Genomic DNA, 19,087 nt, shown 5'->3' on the forward strand with positions numbered 1-19,087 from the left:
TTTTCTTTAAAAAATCAATAGTAGCAAATGAGTTGGGAAGTGGTGCACTCATGTAATCCCCACTACCCAGGAGGCTGGGGCAGTAGGGTTTTAAGTTCAAGGCCAGCCTGGTCAACTTAGCAAGACCCTGTCTCAAAAAAACAAAAAATGCTGGGGATGTAGTTCAGTGGTGGAGCACCCCTGGATTCAATCCCTATAAAGAAAAAAGAACAAAAAGTAGTAAATGAAATTTGTGTGTGTGTGTGTGTGTGTGTGTTGTTTTCTTTTTCTTCCTTTTAGTTTTGTGCTTTAAAATTATTTTTGAAATGTTGATGAACTTTTATTCATTTGTATGTGGTGCTGAGAAGTGAACCCAGTGCCTCACACATGCCAGGCAAGTGCTCTACCACTGAGACATAACCCAGCCCCTAGTTTTGTGCTTTTTAAAAACTTTAAATTGTACCCTGAGTTATTTGTGTGTTGTTGAGGTTTTCATAGTTGTTTTCCTTTTTTCATAGTTTTTTGATTATTTATTATGTTGAAAATTTAAACTGCACCTTACCGACCTTTTATATTATGGAAGTTGATTTTGATTATTTGTGTATTGAATAGCGTAACAATGAATACCTTGTTGGTTAAACATTTATTCTTCTCTTGAAATCAGGGTAAATTTAAAAAATTATTTTTAGGTGCTAGATAAGTTTCATTAACTTTGTGTGTATGTGGTGCTGGGGACCAGACCAGGGCCTCACACATGCTGTGGAAGTGCCCTACCACTGAGCCTTCATTATATGATGTTTAAAATAAATTTTTTAAATTTATTTTTTCTTTGTTTTTAGTTTTAGAATTTGGGAACTATCTCTAAATTTGCTAATTGAAGAATTGGAAATTATATGAAGCATAAAATTATTGAGCCTCCTAACTTAGGCATAACTTCCCAGGTCCTGGTGGGCTGTAATAATGACAGCTGCATATCTCATTGAGAACCTTCTCTGTTAGGTACTTTATGAATCTTATTGTTTTCTGACATTGTAAATAGTGTTGATTAAATTGGACAAAACAGCTTACAAAAGCAGAATAGTACACTTTAGCTTAAATTAGTGAACTAAAAATAAATTTGGTTTCTTGGCCATGGGATTTGGTTTATTAAATTATAGGCCATAGAAGCTCTCAAACCACGAACTACTATGACAGTTTTTTTTTCTGATATCAACAGAAGAGTGTTGTTCATGCTGATGGTTCCATTTGTAAACTAGATCATACCCTGCTTGGCTTTTGAATGCCTGGTATAATGTGCCTTAATTGCAGCGCAGTGAAGCCAGACTAATTGCTGTTGGGCACTTGGGTTGCCTTTTTAATTTGCTGTATAATGTAGTCTCTACCAGAAACACACAATGTATGGTTATTCAAGTAAAACTTGTGAAAATCATCTCACATACAACCAAATGTCCATAATCTTGCAAATAGAGAAATTGAATGATATTATAGAAAGTTGTAATTAACAAGTATTCTTTTTAAAGTGCCTTTGTATCCATTTTGGAAGATATACATAAACAGACTGCTATGGTTTGTATTACTATGATAGTTTTCTTTACAAGAATTGTTTTGCTTTGAACTTTTATTATGTTTTAAATGATAATAATGATGTGGGCTTTTGAGACGTTCACTTACTTCAGACTCTGCGGTTTACCCAGAGAAGATTAATATGTATCCAATGACTTTTGCATTTCATTAAAAGAGAAAAAGAAAAGAAATTGATGCTATCATTCTGTTCTCAGCTCACAAACACCATTTATGAATGTTGCCTTTATAATTTGTAGGAACAGGTATTCATGAGTTGGTAAGATGTTTTATATTTGTTTTCTTGCTGTTTCTCTGAACTAACAAGGCAGCTCTGTACAGAGCTTTCTTTTAGCCTTTTGTTGACTAATTTCACTCATTTAAACTGATACTTACTGAGCAACAACAGAGGGCCAGAAACTGTTGTAGGTTTGGGATACTGCAGTTCATTGGTGTTTTTCCTACTTATTTATTTTTAGCACTGGGAATTGAACCTAGGGGTGCCTTACCGCTGAGCTGCATGCCAAGCCCTTTTTATTTTTTACTTTAGACAGGGTCTCGCTAAGTTGCTGAGGCTGCCCTGCAACTTGAGATCTCTCTGCCTCAGCCTCTCGGGTCAGTGGGATTACAGGCATGCCCCACTGCACCTGGCTTGTTTGTCCTATTTATGATAAATGGTAAGAGAGCATCTCTGAATTGAATTTTAAGGTTCTAAAAATTATTTTAGAAATAGAACAATATATTCAAGGGCTTCTACTAAGACATTTAATAGATGCCTCTATGCTTTTTCTTAAGAAATTAGTTCATTATCTATTTTTATCTTCTCTTTATAGATTGTTTCTTATGAGGGTCATGGATATCCCCTATCTAAACCTGGAAGGACCAGACTGTGAGTTAATTTTAATTTTCTCATTGTTTCTGTGCACTTACGTGTGTGGTCTGAAGGAGGAACAGGAAATATATTACTGAAGGAAGAGCTTTTTTTGCTTAAACATGGGCAGTGATTTTGTGGTTGATATGAATAGTATGCTTAAGTTAATGGGACCCTGGGGGTCATCTCTTATTTACATTTTCTAGTTTATGCATGAGTTGATTTTTTTTAAAAAAAATCTTTGCTTCATTATTTCATTTTCCCTTAGAATTCTAGTTTTGTCATTTCTTATAAATATTTATAATAGATTTTAAGTTATGCTATCTGTGTCAGTAACTTTTAAAATTTCTGTTTTCCAATTACTTGAGTAGGTATATGTTTAAATGTAGTGGGTTAATGGGGTAGGTGGCCTATTAAAAGCTGTTATAAAGACTTGAGGGTGTAGCTTAGTGTGTGTGACACCCTGGGTTCCATCCCCTGCACCAGGAAAAAAAAAAAAAAAGAAATTAAAAAAAAACACCTCAAAAATCCAATCTGGTTGAAGGGGTAATTGCTGCTACTTTTCTTCTGCTTTTCTCTTTTATTCTATTTGCCCTTTTTTTTTTTTTTTTGAACCTAAGAGCATTTTACCACCAACCTACATCTCCAGTCCTTTTTTTTTTTTTTTTTTTTTAATTTTCAATTTTGAGACAGGACCCTCTAAGTTGCTGAGTGTCTCACTAAGTTGCTGAAGCTGGCTTTGAACTTTAGATTCTTCTGCGTCAAAATCATTGGGGTTATAGGTGCATGCCACTGTACCAGCCCATTGCTTTTTTTCCTAGTCTTTATTTGCTTCAATTCATGGATGAATGTACTTGGTGCTAATATTGTTGTGATGATATTTCATCACTCTGCCATTGTGCTGACCTCCACGTTAGCCTGCTAGTCTCACAGCAGTTCTGTAAGCTAAATTTCATCACCCTGGTTCATAGCCAGGAGTGGCCAGAGTGCACAGGTGAAGTGATGGGTCTGGGATGAGAACAGAGTGTCCTGTCTCAACACTGCCTCTGCTTAAAAGTGATCAGTTCATTTAGTTGGGACAGTACATTATTATTTTTAAAAAACTAAATGAACATGTGGACAGCTAGATTAAAAGGAGGAAGTTAAAAGTATGGGGAAACTTCTAGAACAGAGTTGCCTTTCCTCCCCTTTCCAATATCTCCACAAGAACTTCTTGAAAAAAGGAGATAGTTCTGCATAGAGTTGGTCATCAAATTGTAGTGGGCTGTATTGGTCTAGCTTGTGACAGCAGAGTCCTGCCAAAGCTAAGCATACTTTAGGAGTTATTTGGAAATCATGAGGCATCATGATTTCTTCATCAGAGAATCCCTGGTTTACTTGATCACTTTTCAACTATCAATCTTTAATCATGTATTTGTCTTGTAGTACAACCTAAACGCGATCATGTTCTCCATGTGACGTTCCCCAAAGAATGGAAAACCAGTGACCTTTACCAGCTTTTCAGTGCCTTTGGTAAGTGAAACACAGTGCAGATGCACGTCTTAGGATCTTGCTATTCTTTCGGTGTAGGTGGTCAGAGGTAGATAGATAGTTTTGTCTTGGGCATGAAAGAATGTAAATTCACAAGGTTTTAATTTCACTCATGGAAATTTTTTTGGGCTAATATGATCTGAGGAGCTAATATGTTGTGCTGATATTAATCTGATATGATATGAGAGATTAATATGTGCAGATATGATTGTGGATTAATAGGATTCACTTTCCAGTAGGATCCAGTAGGATCTACAAGACACCATTTTTATGACTGCCAGTACTACTGACCAGCGAACACAAATATAGGTAGAGAGTAAATAATTCTGAAGATTAAATTCAGAGAGAATGTTTGTTTCATAAGGTCAGGCAGTCTCTGTTTGAAATTATAATTAAAGCAACCAAATCAGAAAGATGCCTTTCACATATTTTTCAAAAATAAGGTATGTAGAGTTTTAAGGTTTTCTTATTTGTTTTTACTTATAAGAGGTAATATATGCTTGCTTTAGAAAGTACAGAAAAACATAGAAGGAAAAATAAAGCATTCAGTGATGATCACATGGTGGTATCAAGATTTCCATACATAGTTTTTTAAAAATAGTGTCAGCTGTACAGGAATTCTAATTTGGTTGCCTGAGCTGACCAAGATATGGGTTATCTATGAAGGAGGGCAGGTCTTTCCTTTTTACCAGGTCATGTGATTAAGTTAATTCGAGTAGTCTTCTGGTTAGAGTTTGTAAAGACTGTTCTGATTGTAAGCCATGCCTCTTTATCTTAAGAAGTTAAGTTATTTAAGCTATCATCCTCTATGGAAATCGTAGATAAGGGCTGGGGTTGTGGCTCAGTGGTAGAGTGCTCGCCTACCATGCACAAGGCACTGGGTTCAATCCTCAGCCACATAAATGTAAAATAAAGATATGGTGTCCACCTAAAACTAAAAAAATAAATAAATATTTAGAAAAAAAATCTTAGATAAAATGAGAGCTGCAAAAAGCTAAAGTAAGTAAGACTGGTAACTGTTGATGCATTTCCTCCAGGATAGTATGCAGACATTTAAAAAATATTTTTCAAATATTAAAGACGGTAAGTTGTTTACATTTTAATCCTTAGAGTAAAAAGCTATACAAAATAGAATTCCTGTATAGCTGACACTATTTTTAAAAAAAACTGTGTATAGAAATCTTTTTTTTTTTTTAAAGAGAGAGAGTGAGAGACAGAGAGAGAGAGAGAGAGAGTGTAAAGAGAGAATTTTTAAAATATTTATTTATTTATTTTTTTAGTTATCAGCGGGCACAACATCTTTGTTTGTATGTGGTGCTGAGGATCGAACCCGGGCCGCACGCATGCCAGGCGAGCGCGCCACCGCTTGAGCCACATCCCCAGCCCTAGAAATCTTGATAACACCATGTGATCACCACTGAACACTTTATTTTTCCTTCTATGCTTTTCTGTATTTTCTAAAGCAAGCATATATTACCTCTCTCTCTCTCTCTTTTTTTTTTTTTTTTTTTTAGTTGTAGTTGCACACAATACCTTTATTTGTATGTAGTGCTGAGGATTGAACCCAGGGCCTTGCACATGTTAGGTGAGCGCTCTACCACTGAGCCACAATCCCAGCCCCATATTACCTCTCATAAGTAAAAACAAATAAGAAAACTTTAAAACTTTACATACTTTATTTTTTGAAAAATATGTGAAAGCATCTTTTCTGGAAAATTATCCTGCTCTTTGAAGGTAGTCTAGATATTCTCTGAAATCCTAGTTGCCTTTTAATTTAAATACAGATTAAAAGTGCAGTTGAATTTCAAGGCTCATTTATTTTGGAAGCTTTTGTTGATTCACATCTCAAGTTCTTATTTCTATGTTGTGAAACTTTAATTGACTAAATTAAGTAAAATGCTCCAAGTAGGATTTTTTTCAGTTTAATTAAAAAAAAAAAATTTGCTGTGTGACTTTGGACAAGTACTCTTTGTTTTCTCATTGGAGATGATGATGATGATGAAATAATAATAATAATAATAATAATAATAATAATAATAGGGGCTGGGGTTGTGGCTCAGTGGTAGAGAGCTCGCCTCACACGTGAGAGACCCTGGGTTCGATCCTCAGCACCACATAAAAATAAATAAAACAAAATAAAGATAAAAAAATTGTTTAAAAAAATAATAATAATGCCTTTTTCATTGGCATGTCACTGGGATCAAATGAGCTAATCATTAGAAGGCATTTACAACAGGTGTGGCATATAGTAACTACTGTGTTAGTCAGCCTTGCATCACTGTGACCAAAATACCCAACAAAGAACAACTGAGAAATAGAAAAGTTTACTTGGGGTTCATGGATTCAGAGATCTCAGTCCATAGTTGGCTGACTCCATGGTTCTGTGCCCAGGGTGAGGCAGCAGATCATGGAGGAAGTACAGGAAAGCTGCTCAGCTCATGTGGGATCAGGAAACAGAGAGAGGAGGAGGCAGGGGCTCAGGGAAGAATAACCCTTCCAGGGCACCCCACCAGCGACCCACCTCCTCTGGCCATGTCCAGCCTGCAGTCCATTCAGACTAGGATGGACTCATTAAGTTGCAGCTGTCACAATCCAGTCACTTTACCTCCGGACATTCCTTCATTAACACAGAGGAGCTTTGGGGCAACACCTCACATCCAAACCATGTGACTTCACTCAATAGCAGTTCACTATTGTTACCAGTGTAAAGATAACACACACACACACGGTAGAGAGTAACCAAATAACAACACCTGTTTCTTTCTTTTTTTTTTTTTTCTTCTAATTGCTCAAGTCAGTGTTGTGCCTTACTCTTTGGCTAAAAGTGAGGTTTTGGGGTTTTTTGTTTTCTTTCTTTTGGTGGTTAAAACAAAACACTTTTTAAGAGTTCCTAGCTGTCAGAAAAAAAAATTTTTGCCTTAATTTAATTTATTTATTTGTTTCTGGTGCTGAAGATCGATCCGATCCCAGTGCCTCACATATGCTAGGCAAGTGCTCTGCCACTGAGCTATAACCTCAGCCCCTATCAGAAATTTTAGTAGGAATGAAAACATGTTTCCATTGCTAGAGTTTGGTGACTTCACCCATTTTGTAAAGTCCAGTCCTCTGCATTTTTTTCAAGAGCACTGTATGGAGCCGTCAGGTCTCTGCCTTTTCCTTCTATTTTCTCCAGCCGCCTGGACCCTGCTCTTCTGCTCCCCTCTCCTCCATTCTGTCCTGTTGTGTGTGGCCTTTTTTATTTGCCTCTCAGCCTGTATGTAGCTCTTTGCTTCTGCTTTTCCCTCTGTTGGTCTGACTTAGCTTTTTCTCTTAGGCTCCTTATTTATTTTGGCCTCCATTCTGTCTCTTATTCTTTTCAATATTGATTTTTTTCTTATTACTGTGATGTGTTTTGACTCATTTTTATGTTTCCTGTTCTTCAGTTTCAAAGTTTATGTCTACATTAGTCTGTTTTCTGTTTGCCAGTAACACAGTAGACAGGTGAGTTTTAAATAAAGAAGGTTTGTTTTGGTCAGGGTGTTGGAGTTACAAGGTCAAGGGCCCACATCTGGTGATGGCCTTCTTACTGACAGAATTCTGAAGCATTGTAGGGCGTCACAGGCAAGGGACAGGTGAGTATGTGTGTGTGTGTCTTCCTCTGATCATGAAGCCACTGAATTCCTTCATGGGGGCTTCATCCTTAATGGCTGCATCTAATTCTAATCACTTCTCAAAGTCCCCATCTAAACACCAAAGTCAGATTATGTTTCAACCCCTCTCTTTTCTCTCTCTTTTTTTTTTTTTTTTTTTTTTTTTGTGGTGCTGGGGCTATAACCCCGGACCTCACGCATGCTAGGCAAGCAATCTACTAATGTACTAATGAACTATAGCGCCCCCTCCCCCATTTTTTTTTTTTTTTAATTTTAGACTATTTCACAGAATTGCTCAGACTGGCCTCAAATTGTGATCCTCCTGTTTCAGCTTCCCAAATCACTGGGATTACAAATTTCCACCCTCTTAATAGTGGGGATTAAACTTGAGCATGAGTTTAGCGAGGAGGACACCCACAGTGTTCAAACCATAGCAATCTCGAGAAAGAAACAGATGTGGTTTTGAACATGGATTATCTATGAGTTCTGTTAGTGATCTTGAGAGGGAAAAAGGCTTCCAACCCTGGACTAAATGATGACGTGTCCTAGGAGTCAATCCAGACGGATCTTTCTTTTCCTTTTAAAAGAAATTTCTAAAAGCTGCTTATTTCTCTTAAAATTTTAACAGAAAACTACTGTAGTGGATTGATGTTTTAAGCAGGCTAACTCTGTAGTGCTGAGATTTTTAAAAACAATCTTTTTAAAATTTATTTTTATTCATTTATTTTTATGTGGGGCTGAGGATCAAACCCAGGTGAACCCAGGGCCTCACACGTGTGAGGCAGGTGCTCTACCACTGAGCTACAACCCCAGCCCCCTGGAATTTTTGATGAAAGTTTTTTTTAAATCTAGTTTTAACAACATCTCTCTATAAACATCAGATCTACAAAGTATATCTGAGAGTTCTCTAAATGGTGAAGTTCTCACTTTACTTTCAATTTAATGTTAACAGGTAGCATTCAGATCTCCTGGATTGATGACACATCAGCTTTCGTCTCTCTCAGTCAGCCTGAACAGGTGCCCATTGGTGAGTGTTTGGGCATCTGTTTTGTGTACGAAGTAAAGTGTGAGTGCACCCTCAATTGAAAAGCTATTGAGTAAGATGTTGAAAAAATATTTGTCATTCAGCTACGTGGTCAAATAGATTTCAAGCTTCGTAATTTAAAAGGTGTGAAAATTTTAAGTGATATTTCTTTATTTAACAAAGTGTTTAATAATCTAAAAGGTGAGTACGTTTTTAAGTGAGATGCCTGTTTCTTTTCTTTAACAAAGAGCCATACATTAAGATTATATAATTTTGATAATGTAGCTCTTGAGTAGTTATGTATGAACACTTCTATGAACATACAAATTTGGATGAGAATATTTTTGTTTGACTATTGACCATCTCATGAGCACAGCCTGTGTTGTAGAGGTGAGAAGCATATGCTCTGGAATCACACTGCTTCACCACCTCTAATTGTGTGACCTTGGGCATGTTACTTAACCTTGATAAACTTGTGCTTATTTCTGTGAACTGAGGTCAATAGTATAGTCTTGTTAGAGTCATTATGAGGATTACATGAGATTATTTGTATAAAGCTTGGCACAGTTTTGAGGCTTTATTATAGTTTTTTATTTTTATTTATTTATTTTTTATTATTATAGTTTTTAAGTAGCAGATTTCATGGTGAGATTTATTTCAGGAACACATGGCACCTGAAGATAGTGTTGGATGCAGGGTGTGAATAGTGTTACTTGTTAAATGTTTTGATTTTTTGCTTAGATGTGTTTCTGTGATTTGTGCCGCCACTGTCTTTAGAAAGATGGTTTAGAGAGAACCCAGTGCAAAGGGATCAACTTATTAGAAAGCTAAAGATGCCTTCAAATGATGGGCAGATACCCCAAGACAAGGGTTGTAGTGAGCTTCAGGGTGGTTGAAAGAGAACTGAGCTTGGACTCCTGGACCTGAAGCCTGTTCCCACCTCCTTTGCTCAGTGTCTGTGCTCCAGCTCCCTTGCTGGTCACACTCCGGTGACACTGAAGCCATGCAGTAGGGAGGGAAGGAGATGTGTAGACTTTGGGATCTGACCTGGGGACCAGTTGCTTGTCTGTATGTAATCTGGTGGAAGTTACGGAAATCCCTAAGCCTTAGATTCTGTACCTGTAAGTGCTGCGGGGGGCGGGGGGGCGGGCGGAGTAGTTCCTTTGCAGGATAGGTGTGAGGGTGAAATGAGATCATGATGTTAAGTTCCTGGCAAAGAGCCTGGTATTCCACCTTAGTGCCTGACAAATGGTGGGTGATTATTAGAATATCTGCTTGGCTTTCCTTCTGTGAACAGTAAAGATGAGACTGCAAAAATACTTTGGAATCTGTATTTATTTGAAAATCTAAGCATGATTCCTTATTTAGGTGTTAGAATGTCAGGGTTCCTTTTCATTTTCCTGTTATACCATATTTACTGAATAATGGTGGCTCCCTTACTTATTATTGGAAAAGTCTTCGAACAGTAGTTTTTAAGCTAAGTATTTTATTCAGTGATAACTTATGTCAGGGAGCTACACATCAGAATCATGCAAGCCACCGGAGCACTCTGTTGTATTTGACTGTTTGCTTGGTTGTGTGTTGCCTCTCTGCAGACAGCATAGCGTCCTTCTTGTTCAAGCTGTGGCACAAGTAATAAACGTGTTTAAATGTGCAGTGTCGAGAATGGGCCCAGATGAAATTGGGACCTTTTACCTCTTTTATTACTAGATTAAGAAGTGGATGACTGTTATCTTTTGCTATATTCAGATTGCTATCGAAGTTTAATTTTCTACTACGTCTCTTTTCCTGCACAAAAGACAACTCTTAACAGAGTGCCTGGCAATTTGCACATGCTGTGCCGTAGACCATAGTTTGCTTTGACAGAGACATCTTTTACTCAGTCCTGGCTTCCTACAGCACAGGACTGTGCCCTGTTTCCTGCACTTGTCTCAAGTTAAATATCATTTCTTCTGGATGTTTTCTCTGTGCCTTTGTAGGGGTCAGACCCCATTCCATCTGCTTGCATAGCATTCTTTCTACCTTATTTCATCATTTTTAACAGATGGAGCAGGGACCATATCTCTTAGATTATCTCACCATTGTGTTTGCAGTGCTTAAAGCAATTATATCTCGCATTAGTAAGTAAATATGCAATATTTATTGATACAAATAAGTGATATTTGTGGAATTATGACTTAGAAATGCTTTTTTGCACTCGAGGGATAAATCTAATGTCCCTGGTGTTTTGCTATGATTTTTGAAACTATGCAGATATTTTATTGAAAGTGTGAAATTTGTTTTTCATAGTGATAATTCTGATGATGAGAGGGACCCAGGGTACCTAATATGCTGCAAATCCTATTAATGTTATCTTAAACAAATTACTTACTCATTTCAATGGAAACCGAGGACTGTTAGATCAATAATGGAACATTGAAAAAAATCATTAAGTGCCTATTTATAAAGCAGTTCATAATGGCTTCTTTGGCTCTGATACAAACTATTTTTTATTTGTATTCAAGGAGTTCCTTTGTAACTGACACCTGTCTTTTTTTCTTGGCATTACTAATTCTAATCAAGACTTCTAACGCCATTTTCCAACTTCTTGAATATGAAAGGTCTCTTCTTATAGGAAACCTTACTATTGAACTATTTAAAACCCTTCTGTTGAACACCGTTTGGTTTGATTCCTGTTGCTTTTTTGTTTGCTGCAGCTGGGAGATAAAGATTCCTGGCTTTGGGGTGTTCAGATAAATGATGCCCCACACACAAGCCTTGTGCTGAGCTTTCTTTCCCTTTGGCTGATCAGATGGTGCTGCAGTGTGTGGCCAGTGTGGGACTCAGTACACGGAGAAGATCTCTGATCCTCACCATTTGAGAATTGCTCTCAAAGTCATCAAGAAATCACCCATAATGGCTGAAAGCTTGTTCATATAGGATTTTTATATTTCTAATGTAATTTGTTCAGTGAGAGAAGAGCCCAGTGGTATTTCAAATATCATACCTTCTTATCTTACTCAGTATTTGGACATAGTTTTGAGTGCCCTTTAGAGGACATTACCTCTCCCTATAATTTTTATAGGAATGGCTTGAGAAAAATAAGGCTTTTGGTTCATTTTGAGATTAGAGCACACTGTGAATACTACGTGAAATTTTTTTAAAAACAGAAATAGATAAAGGCACTTTAGAAGAGGTAGGAATTCAACAGTTATTTTGTAAAGCATGCCCAAATTGAGATAGCTGTGTAAATTCCCAATGTGCTGACTTAGGAGTGCATTGAGGTTGATTTGCTGTGGTAGGGGAAGATCTCAGCTTCACATCAGTTCTAAGTATGAGTGCGCTTATATTAAATCAGACTTTCAAAAGCATAGCTTTTGATTGTGCCAAATAGATAACTATCAGAGTTGTGGATACAACTCTTTCAAGGTGATCATTCAGCACTGAATTTGTGAAAAGGCTGCTTATAACCTTAAACTTTACCTGTGCATTTACTTATTCTTGTAATGTTTGCAAAATCTGCAGTCATAAATGCTTTTCATTTGTGATATTGGTAATTTGTGTTTCGTTTTTCCTGGATTATTCTAGCTAGGGACCAATTTCGTTGATCTTTTCAAAGAGCCAGTTTTGGCTCAGTTTGCTTTGGGCAATTTTGTTGGTTTCTGCTCTTTTGAAGATTTCCTTCTTTTTCTTCCTTTGGGTTTACTTGGCTTTCTTTTTCCAATTTCTTGAGTTAGAGCCGTATGTGACTGTTTTCTTTCTTTCTTTCTTTCTTTTTTTTTTGTTGTTGTTCTTTTTCCTGAATTCTTCTGACATATTTTAAGCCTGACTTCCTACAGGTTATCCTTAAGTCAGAAAAGTTTAGTGGTTAGCTAATAGTTTCTCAGGAGTTACACTTAAACACTGAGACAGTAAGGCTTTCACCATCTGCTAGGTGGGTGAGGAAACATGAAATGTGCAAGCAGTTCACAGATCAGCCCCAGTTTTTCCTTTTGGCCCTGTCTTCTCTGGGTGCATAGAGCCTCACACTCAGACAGTAGTGTGCACATAGCTGAGACTCTTTGTCATTGACTTGACCTTTTTTTTTCCATAATGAAAATATTTAAAGCTATAAATTGTCTTCTGAGTGCTGCTTTGGCTGTATCCCACAAATTATATTTGTCTTTTCATTATCATTAGGTTAAAAAAAGTTTTCTAATTTTCATTTGACCTTTGATAAGTAATCAAATATATGGTTTAATTTCCAAATGATTAGGATGTCCTTGATTTCTTATTGCTACTAATGTATAATTTAATTCTGTTTTGATTAGAAATTGCAGTGATTTCAGCCTTCTTGAGTTTTATAGCCAAGTGTAGCCAAGTATAAGGTATAACTTGCTGAAAATACTTCGGTGTACCAGGAAAGAATGAATTCTCTAGTATGTGGTTTGATCCCTACACCTCAATTAGTGTTGTTTCTATATTCTATGTCCTTACTAATTTTATACTTAACTATTCTATCAAGTTTTGAGATGGAGTGTTAAAATCTCCTGTGATTATAGAATTCTCTATTTTCCTTTTAATTTTTTTCAGTTTTCATACAGTATATTTTGAAGCTGTTACCAAGTGCATGCATCCTGTTGTTTTATCTTGGTGATGAATTGACCCTTTTATCGTTATGAAACGTCCCTTTGTCTTTGGTAATACTACTAATTTTAAGTGGTCCTTATCAGATATTAATATAATCATTCCATATTTTAAATACTTTTTGTGTTTGCCTAATATAGCCTTTCTTCACATACTGTCTGACCTCTGTGTGTGTTTTCATTATAAAGTGTATAGTTTAGTCTTCCTTTTTTATCCTTTCTGATAATTCTGATTTGTAATTGTTGTGTTTAGTCTAATTTAATGTCATTATTGATCTAGTTAAACCTGTTTTTTTGTTGTTGTTGTTGTTGTTTTTCTTGGTGATGCTGGGGATTGAACCCAGGGCCTTGTGCATGCAAGGCAAGCACTCTACCAACTGAGCTATATCCCCAGCCCTAGACCTATTATTTTTAAATCTGTTTTTTGGTTTATTTCCACTTTGTTTTGTTCCTTTGTTTATCCCTTTTCTGTTTCTTTTGTGTTACTTGAATTTTTAAAAAAGAATTCGTTTTTAGTTTTCCATTGACTTTTTGGTTTTATCCCTTTGCATTGATTTAGTGGTGATGCTTTAAAAATTTCAGTATCTGTGGCTTTTCACTGTTCATTTATAGTTTATATTGAACCATTTCTCATAGACTCCACCTAGAGCCTGGAATATGCTCAGCATACTCCACCCTTGGCTTATCCTCTGAGTCCTGTTGGGATTGTCAGAGATTTTATCAGATATGGAAGTTTTTAGACATTTAGAATTTTTTTTCTGTTCTATATTCTCTTGCCTCTCCTTCAGGGATTCCAACTACCCATATGTAAGAGACCCTTTGTTGTTATTCTAATAGTTCCTGATGCTCTGTTCATTTTTTTTCCTAGCTTCTTTTTGTTGTTTGAATTAGATAATTTCTGTCTCTGAATTCACATACATTTTACTCTCTCATCCTTATTCTGTTTGCTATTAAGCCTACATAGTAAATTTTTTTGGTAATATTTATTTTTATAATATTTATTTATTTAATGTGGTGCTGAGACTTGAACCCAATATCTCACACATGCTAGGCAAGTGCTCTACCACTGAGCCACACCCCAGCCTCCATATTTTTTTTTTATCATATACAAATCCTCCTTGACTTAAAGTGAGATTTAATCCCGATAAGCACATTGTAAATTGAAAATATCACCAAGTTGAAGCTGAAGTGCTAAATATCTCATAAAATTTATTGAATACTAAAAGTGAAAAACAGAATGTTATAAGGGTGTGCTTTTATACCCAGAGAGTAAAAAAAAAAAAAAAAAAAAACTGTCAAGTTGAACTATTGAATCAGAGACCCGTCCATGTTGAGTTTCTCAGTTCCTTATTTCCATTCAGTTTATTTTTATTCTTTCTCTTTCTTTCTTTTGTTCTGAACCCTATGTTCCTTAACCTCCTTAAGCATAGTTAGAATAGGTTATTTAAAGTCCTTGTCTGGTAATTCCATCATCTGTATCACCTGGGTGTTGGTACTAGTTTGAAAACACTTTCCCTGAAAATAGGTTGTGTTTTCCTGAGCTTCATATGTTAGGGCATTTGGTATTGTTTCCTGGACATGGTAAATATTCTCTTGTCGACTCTGGATTTGGTTATATGTCTCAGAAGGGTATTGACACTTTTCTTTTAGTTTTACTTATTTAGTCTCAAACTATGAGCTCGTTCACACCTGTGTGTGTGTGTGTGGCAGCGGGTGGGGGTAGCTCAGACCTTGGCTCAGACTGCTTTCAATTTGTCACATCCAAGATTAAGAGTCAGCCAGAGACTACTCTGAGGCTATACACCAAATCTGGGTTCCCCTTCCCTGGTTTCCCTTTTTCTAGAATTCCCTTTTTATCCTCTATTGCCTCTGGATACCCTAAGCCTCTTCTTTGTACCAGAAAGAGGGGACTTTAGTCTTAGGTGGCCTCGTGCCCCTTTAGCCAGAGTTACCCTCTGGGGCAATCACACATACAACCCAGAAAATCCACTCTGAGACAGTTTGCTTCCTCCAACTTTTTGATTCCCCTCCAAAACCTTTCAGTTTTTGTTCATGTTCCTGAGTACCCAGATGACATGATGGCATTTTTCTGGAGCTTATAGTTGTTAACTTATGGGACTTGTTAACTTATGGCACTCCCTTACCTGTGCTTTTAGGTACTGTTGCCCTTCCAGCATCTGCTCTTTGCTTCACATCTTCCTGCTGTACATCTATACTATGCTTACACGACTTTTTAAATAATACTTTAAGAAAATCTTAAAACATAAACAAAATGGAATTTATCTCCTTTGACTAACTTAAAGTGACTTAGTTCATTTGATTTCACACATACATCAATACACAGTGTTAGAATAATTGATGTCTTTGCTTCTATTTGTGGTGTTTTAGTTGGCTAGCATGTCATTGTATTTTTTCTGTCAAAGAGAAAATACACAGAATATTCAAGAAAGAACCAAATAGTGATGTTTTTCCTTGCACATTCATTTTCCCAGTCCTAAGATGCATCTGGAATTGGCTTACAACAGGCACCTTGAATTATTAATGTAGCAAATGGAAAAATGAGTATAAGTAGGACTTGGCATTTTAGAGTAAAATTTCTATTCAATAAGCTTATTTTAGAGGGAGGGGGCTGATAATTTACTTTGTGGATTTTAATGACATAGGATTTTCCCCTCTAAGCACTGGGTCCTGGAAACAAATATGTTTTTTTCTGTGCAGGCAAGATTTTTACTGGTGGTTTATAAAATAGCTAAAGGAAAAGTATTAGGAAGATAAGAGTGAATGTATGCTTTGTGCAGCTGCCTTCTACACTTTTTTGGGGGAGGGGGCATTAAACCCAGGGATACCCCCAGCCCATTTTATTTTTTATTTTGAGACAGGGTCTCATGAAGTTGCGGAGGCTGGCCTCAAATTTATGATCCTCCTGCCTCAGCCTCCTGAATTGCTGGGATTACAGATACCACCACACCTGTTTGTGAGTGGTATTCTCTGATTTGAAAACTTGGAATAACAACTGACTGGATTTTTTCTCTCTAAATTACTAAATCACTTAATTCATCAAAACCACCATGGAAAATTTTCATAACATTTATTAAGATCCTTTTTGTTTTCCTATTCCCCTAGTGTGTTTAATCTTGAGAATTTGCAGTCTTTGCTGTGAAATCTGCATCGGGCAGAGTTAAGAGTGTAACAATAACTTGGATTCTGACTAACTAGCATTTTTTAGGGCATTAACTGGTATGAGAATAGAGCTGGAAACTTCCTCACTGCCAGAAAAGGATCCCTAAGTCCTTGACACAATTACCAGTGTTAGGGTGGGCGCAGTGTTGCTCACCTGAAATCCCACTACTTGGGAAGCTGAGGCAGGAAGATTGTGAATTTTATGTTTAGCCTAGGCAATGTAGCAAAACCTCATATCAGGAAAAAAAAACAACAATCACCAGCATTCAAGTGGCAGTGAGCTCAGTGTGTCAGGGACATGATAAGTAGGTGGAGTTGTGCTGGAGAGGCCCTGGATTTCCATGTTCTGTCACATTGTTTCTTATCCAAACCACTGGCCTATGATGTTTGTTTTAGGGCCTGTTATCTGGATCTAAGAATGTTTACTTTTTGATACACTATCAGAGTATTTGGTAAATCTGTCAAGTTGCACTGTCACTTGTCTAAAAAAAAAGCTTGTTTTGCCCTTCTGGTTCCAATTTTAGAAGTAAATCAAATTCATTGTTGACAATGTGAAAAATATTTTAAAGTAGAAGGGAGAAAACAATTCAGCCGTGGTCTCACAACCTAGATATGAATGCTAGTAGTATTTTGATTAGTTTTTCCTTTTAGATGTTTGACTTTTTAGGTCAGTATTTACATCACACTGTCAGTGGTTGCATTCTCTTTCATTGTACAGAGAGGCATAACTTATTTACCTGGATCTCTTTTTTGGATGTCCCAGTTATATCCAGATTTTTACTTTAAATTAAAACTTAATGAACTTCAGTCCTTATCTATATCTGATTATTTTCTTAAATTCTGAAAAAGTGAAATCACTAGGTCTATGATAATAATCTTTTATTTTTATTTTTATTTTTTTAGTTGTTGATAGACCTTTCTTTATTTATACGTGGTGCTGAGAATCTAATCCAGTGCCTCACACATGCCAGGCAAATGTGTTACTGCTGAACCACAGTCCCAGCCCCTATGATAATAATCTTAAACAACTAAAAGCAACTAATTTTTCCACAATAATGATTGTTTTGTGGTGCTGGGGATGGAACCGAGGGCCTTTCACATGCTGAGCATGTTCTGTACCACTGAGAAGCACTCCCACATCCCCCTTTTTTATTAATAAGCAAATGATAATTTATTTTTACTCATAGAAAAAGGAACACAGCAAAGGGAAACATCTTGCTTTTATAACTCTTGGTATAGCTAACAGTCCTTTCTTGTGATTGACTGTAGTTATTTTAGGGCATCATTTTTCAAATCCTGAAATTTGTGTGATTAGTTTCTCTGAATTTTCCTCCAATCTATACTCTGAAAAGGTAAATATTGAACATTTTTTATTTGTGATGATCACTGATATTTCACTGTTGAGCGTGTTTGCAACGTGTCTTTTCTTAGGAAAGATGTACTTGTTTATCTTGGAAAGAAGACATCACGTAGGTAGAGGGTGAATGTCACTTCCTTATGTGTGACAGAAATGCCAACAAATGCTAGATTAGTGTCATATGGTCACTGATGGCGGTGGCAATCTGAGCTCTCAAGCCAGAGTTTCACCTGAACTTCTGTACCCTATATTAGTGTCTCTGGTTTCAATGAGTGTTGTTCAGGTGGTCTGATTGTAAAAACCAAACATGACCTAGAAAACTGTTGAGCAATAAAGGTTTATATTGCATCATCCAGCTGGCAGGGATGTCCCTTACCCTTTCTGCATGTGAGTTGTAGTGATATGTATGGGAGCTTCATAGAGCCTCTTTTGCAGATTGTATCAGAGGTCAGGGAGGCAGACACTTCAGTAGTCGGAAAAAGGATGGAGAAAACACACTGATACCTTAATATAAAACTTTGAATTTCCCCACTATAAATTCCTTATTGTTATTATGTTGTTAGTTTAGAGAGAAAGAAAACAGATTTTCATAGCATATTGTGTCATTTTAAAAAGGAGCTAGTTGGGCCAGGCGTGGTGATGCACGCCTGTGATCCCAGCAGCCTAGGAGGCTGAGGCAAGAGGATGGAGAGTTCAAAGCCAGACTCAGGAACCACGAAATGCTAAGCAACTCAGTGAGACCCTGTCTCTAAATAAAATACAAAGTAGGCTGGGGATGTGGCTCAGAGGTCAAGTGTCCCTGAGTTCAATCCTCAGTACACTCCCCACCAAATGATCTAGTTGTAGGATATCACTAATTTTAATTATCTATTGACCTCCAAAATAAGTTTTTATCACTTTATATTGTGAGCAGGGTCATATTTAGGCATGCATTTTTTTTTAAATTAAATTAATTATTTATTTTAGTTATATATGATGGCAGAATACAATTCAATTCATATTACACATATAGAACACAATTTTTCATGTCTCTGGTTTTACACAAAGTAAATTCATACCGTTCATGTCTTTATATGTGTACTTAGCGTGATGGTGACCATCTCATTCCTCCGTCTTAAGCATGCCTTTTTTTGTAATTATATTTTCACATGGAGTGTAAACCTGTTTTTTTTCTTATACCTTATGGTTTTCATGTTTACTATTCTTTACAGTGACAACAGAGAAGAGATTAATTAAGAAGGTACTTTTAAAGGTTTTTGAAGGATGGGTTTCACTTGAACCTCCAGGGTTACTCTTTGCATAAATCGTTGCCTCCTCTTGAAGGACTGAGGATTTGAATTTAGCTGGGGAAAG

The 19,087-nt window shown here is 36.6% G+C and overlaps 1 protein-coding gene and 1 non-coding gene across 3 annotated transcripts in view; one reads left to right on the plus strand and one right to left on the minus strand.

The window, feature by feature from the left end:
* Window positions 1–19,087, plus strand: part of Parn (poly(A)-specific ribonuclease) — a 149,401-nt gene that overhangs the window by 59,041 nt on the left and 71,273 nt on the right. For both annotated transcript variants that reach the window (XM_046440497.2, XM_058577952.1), the window contains 3 exons: window positions 2,373–2,428; window positions 3,836–3,922; window positions 8,522–8,596. In XM_046440497.2, coding sequence (XP_046296453.1) covers window positions 2,373–2,428; window positions 3,836–3,922; window positions 8,522–8,596 — 218 coding nt within the window. The remainder of the gene's footprint in view (window positions 1–2,372; window positions 2,429–3,835; window positions 3,923–8,521; window positions 8,597–19,087) is intronic.
* On the minus strand, window positions 13,517–13,589 carry Trnaa-ugc (transfer RNA alanine (anticodon UGC)). Its single transcript has one exon. It is a non-coding gene; the product is annotated as a tRNA-Ala (tRNA).

Source organism: Marmota monax, unplaced genomic scaffold, assembly GCF_021218885.2.
Source record: "Marmota monax isolate L192 unplaced genomic scaffold, Marmota_monax_Labrador192_F-V1.1 WCK01_AAM20220418_F8-fsc00035, whole genome shotgun sequence".
Taxonomy (NCBI): domain Eukaryota; kingdom Metazoa; phylum Chordata; class Mammalia; order Rodentia; family Sciuridae; genus Marmota; species Marmota monax.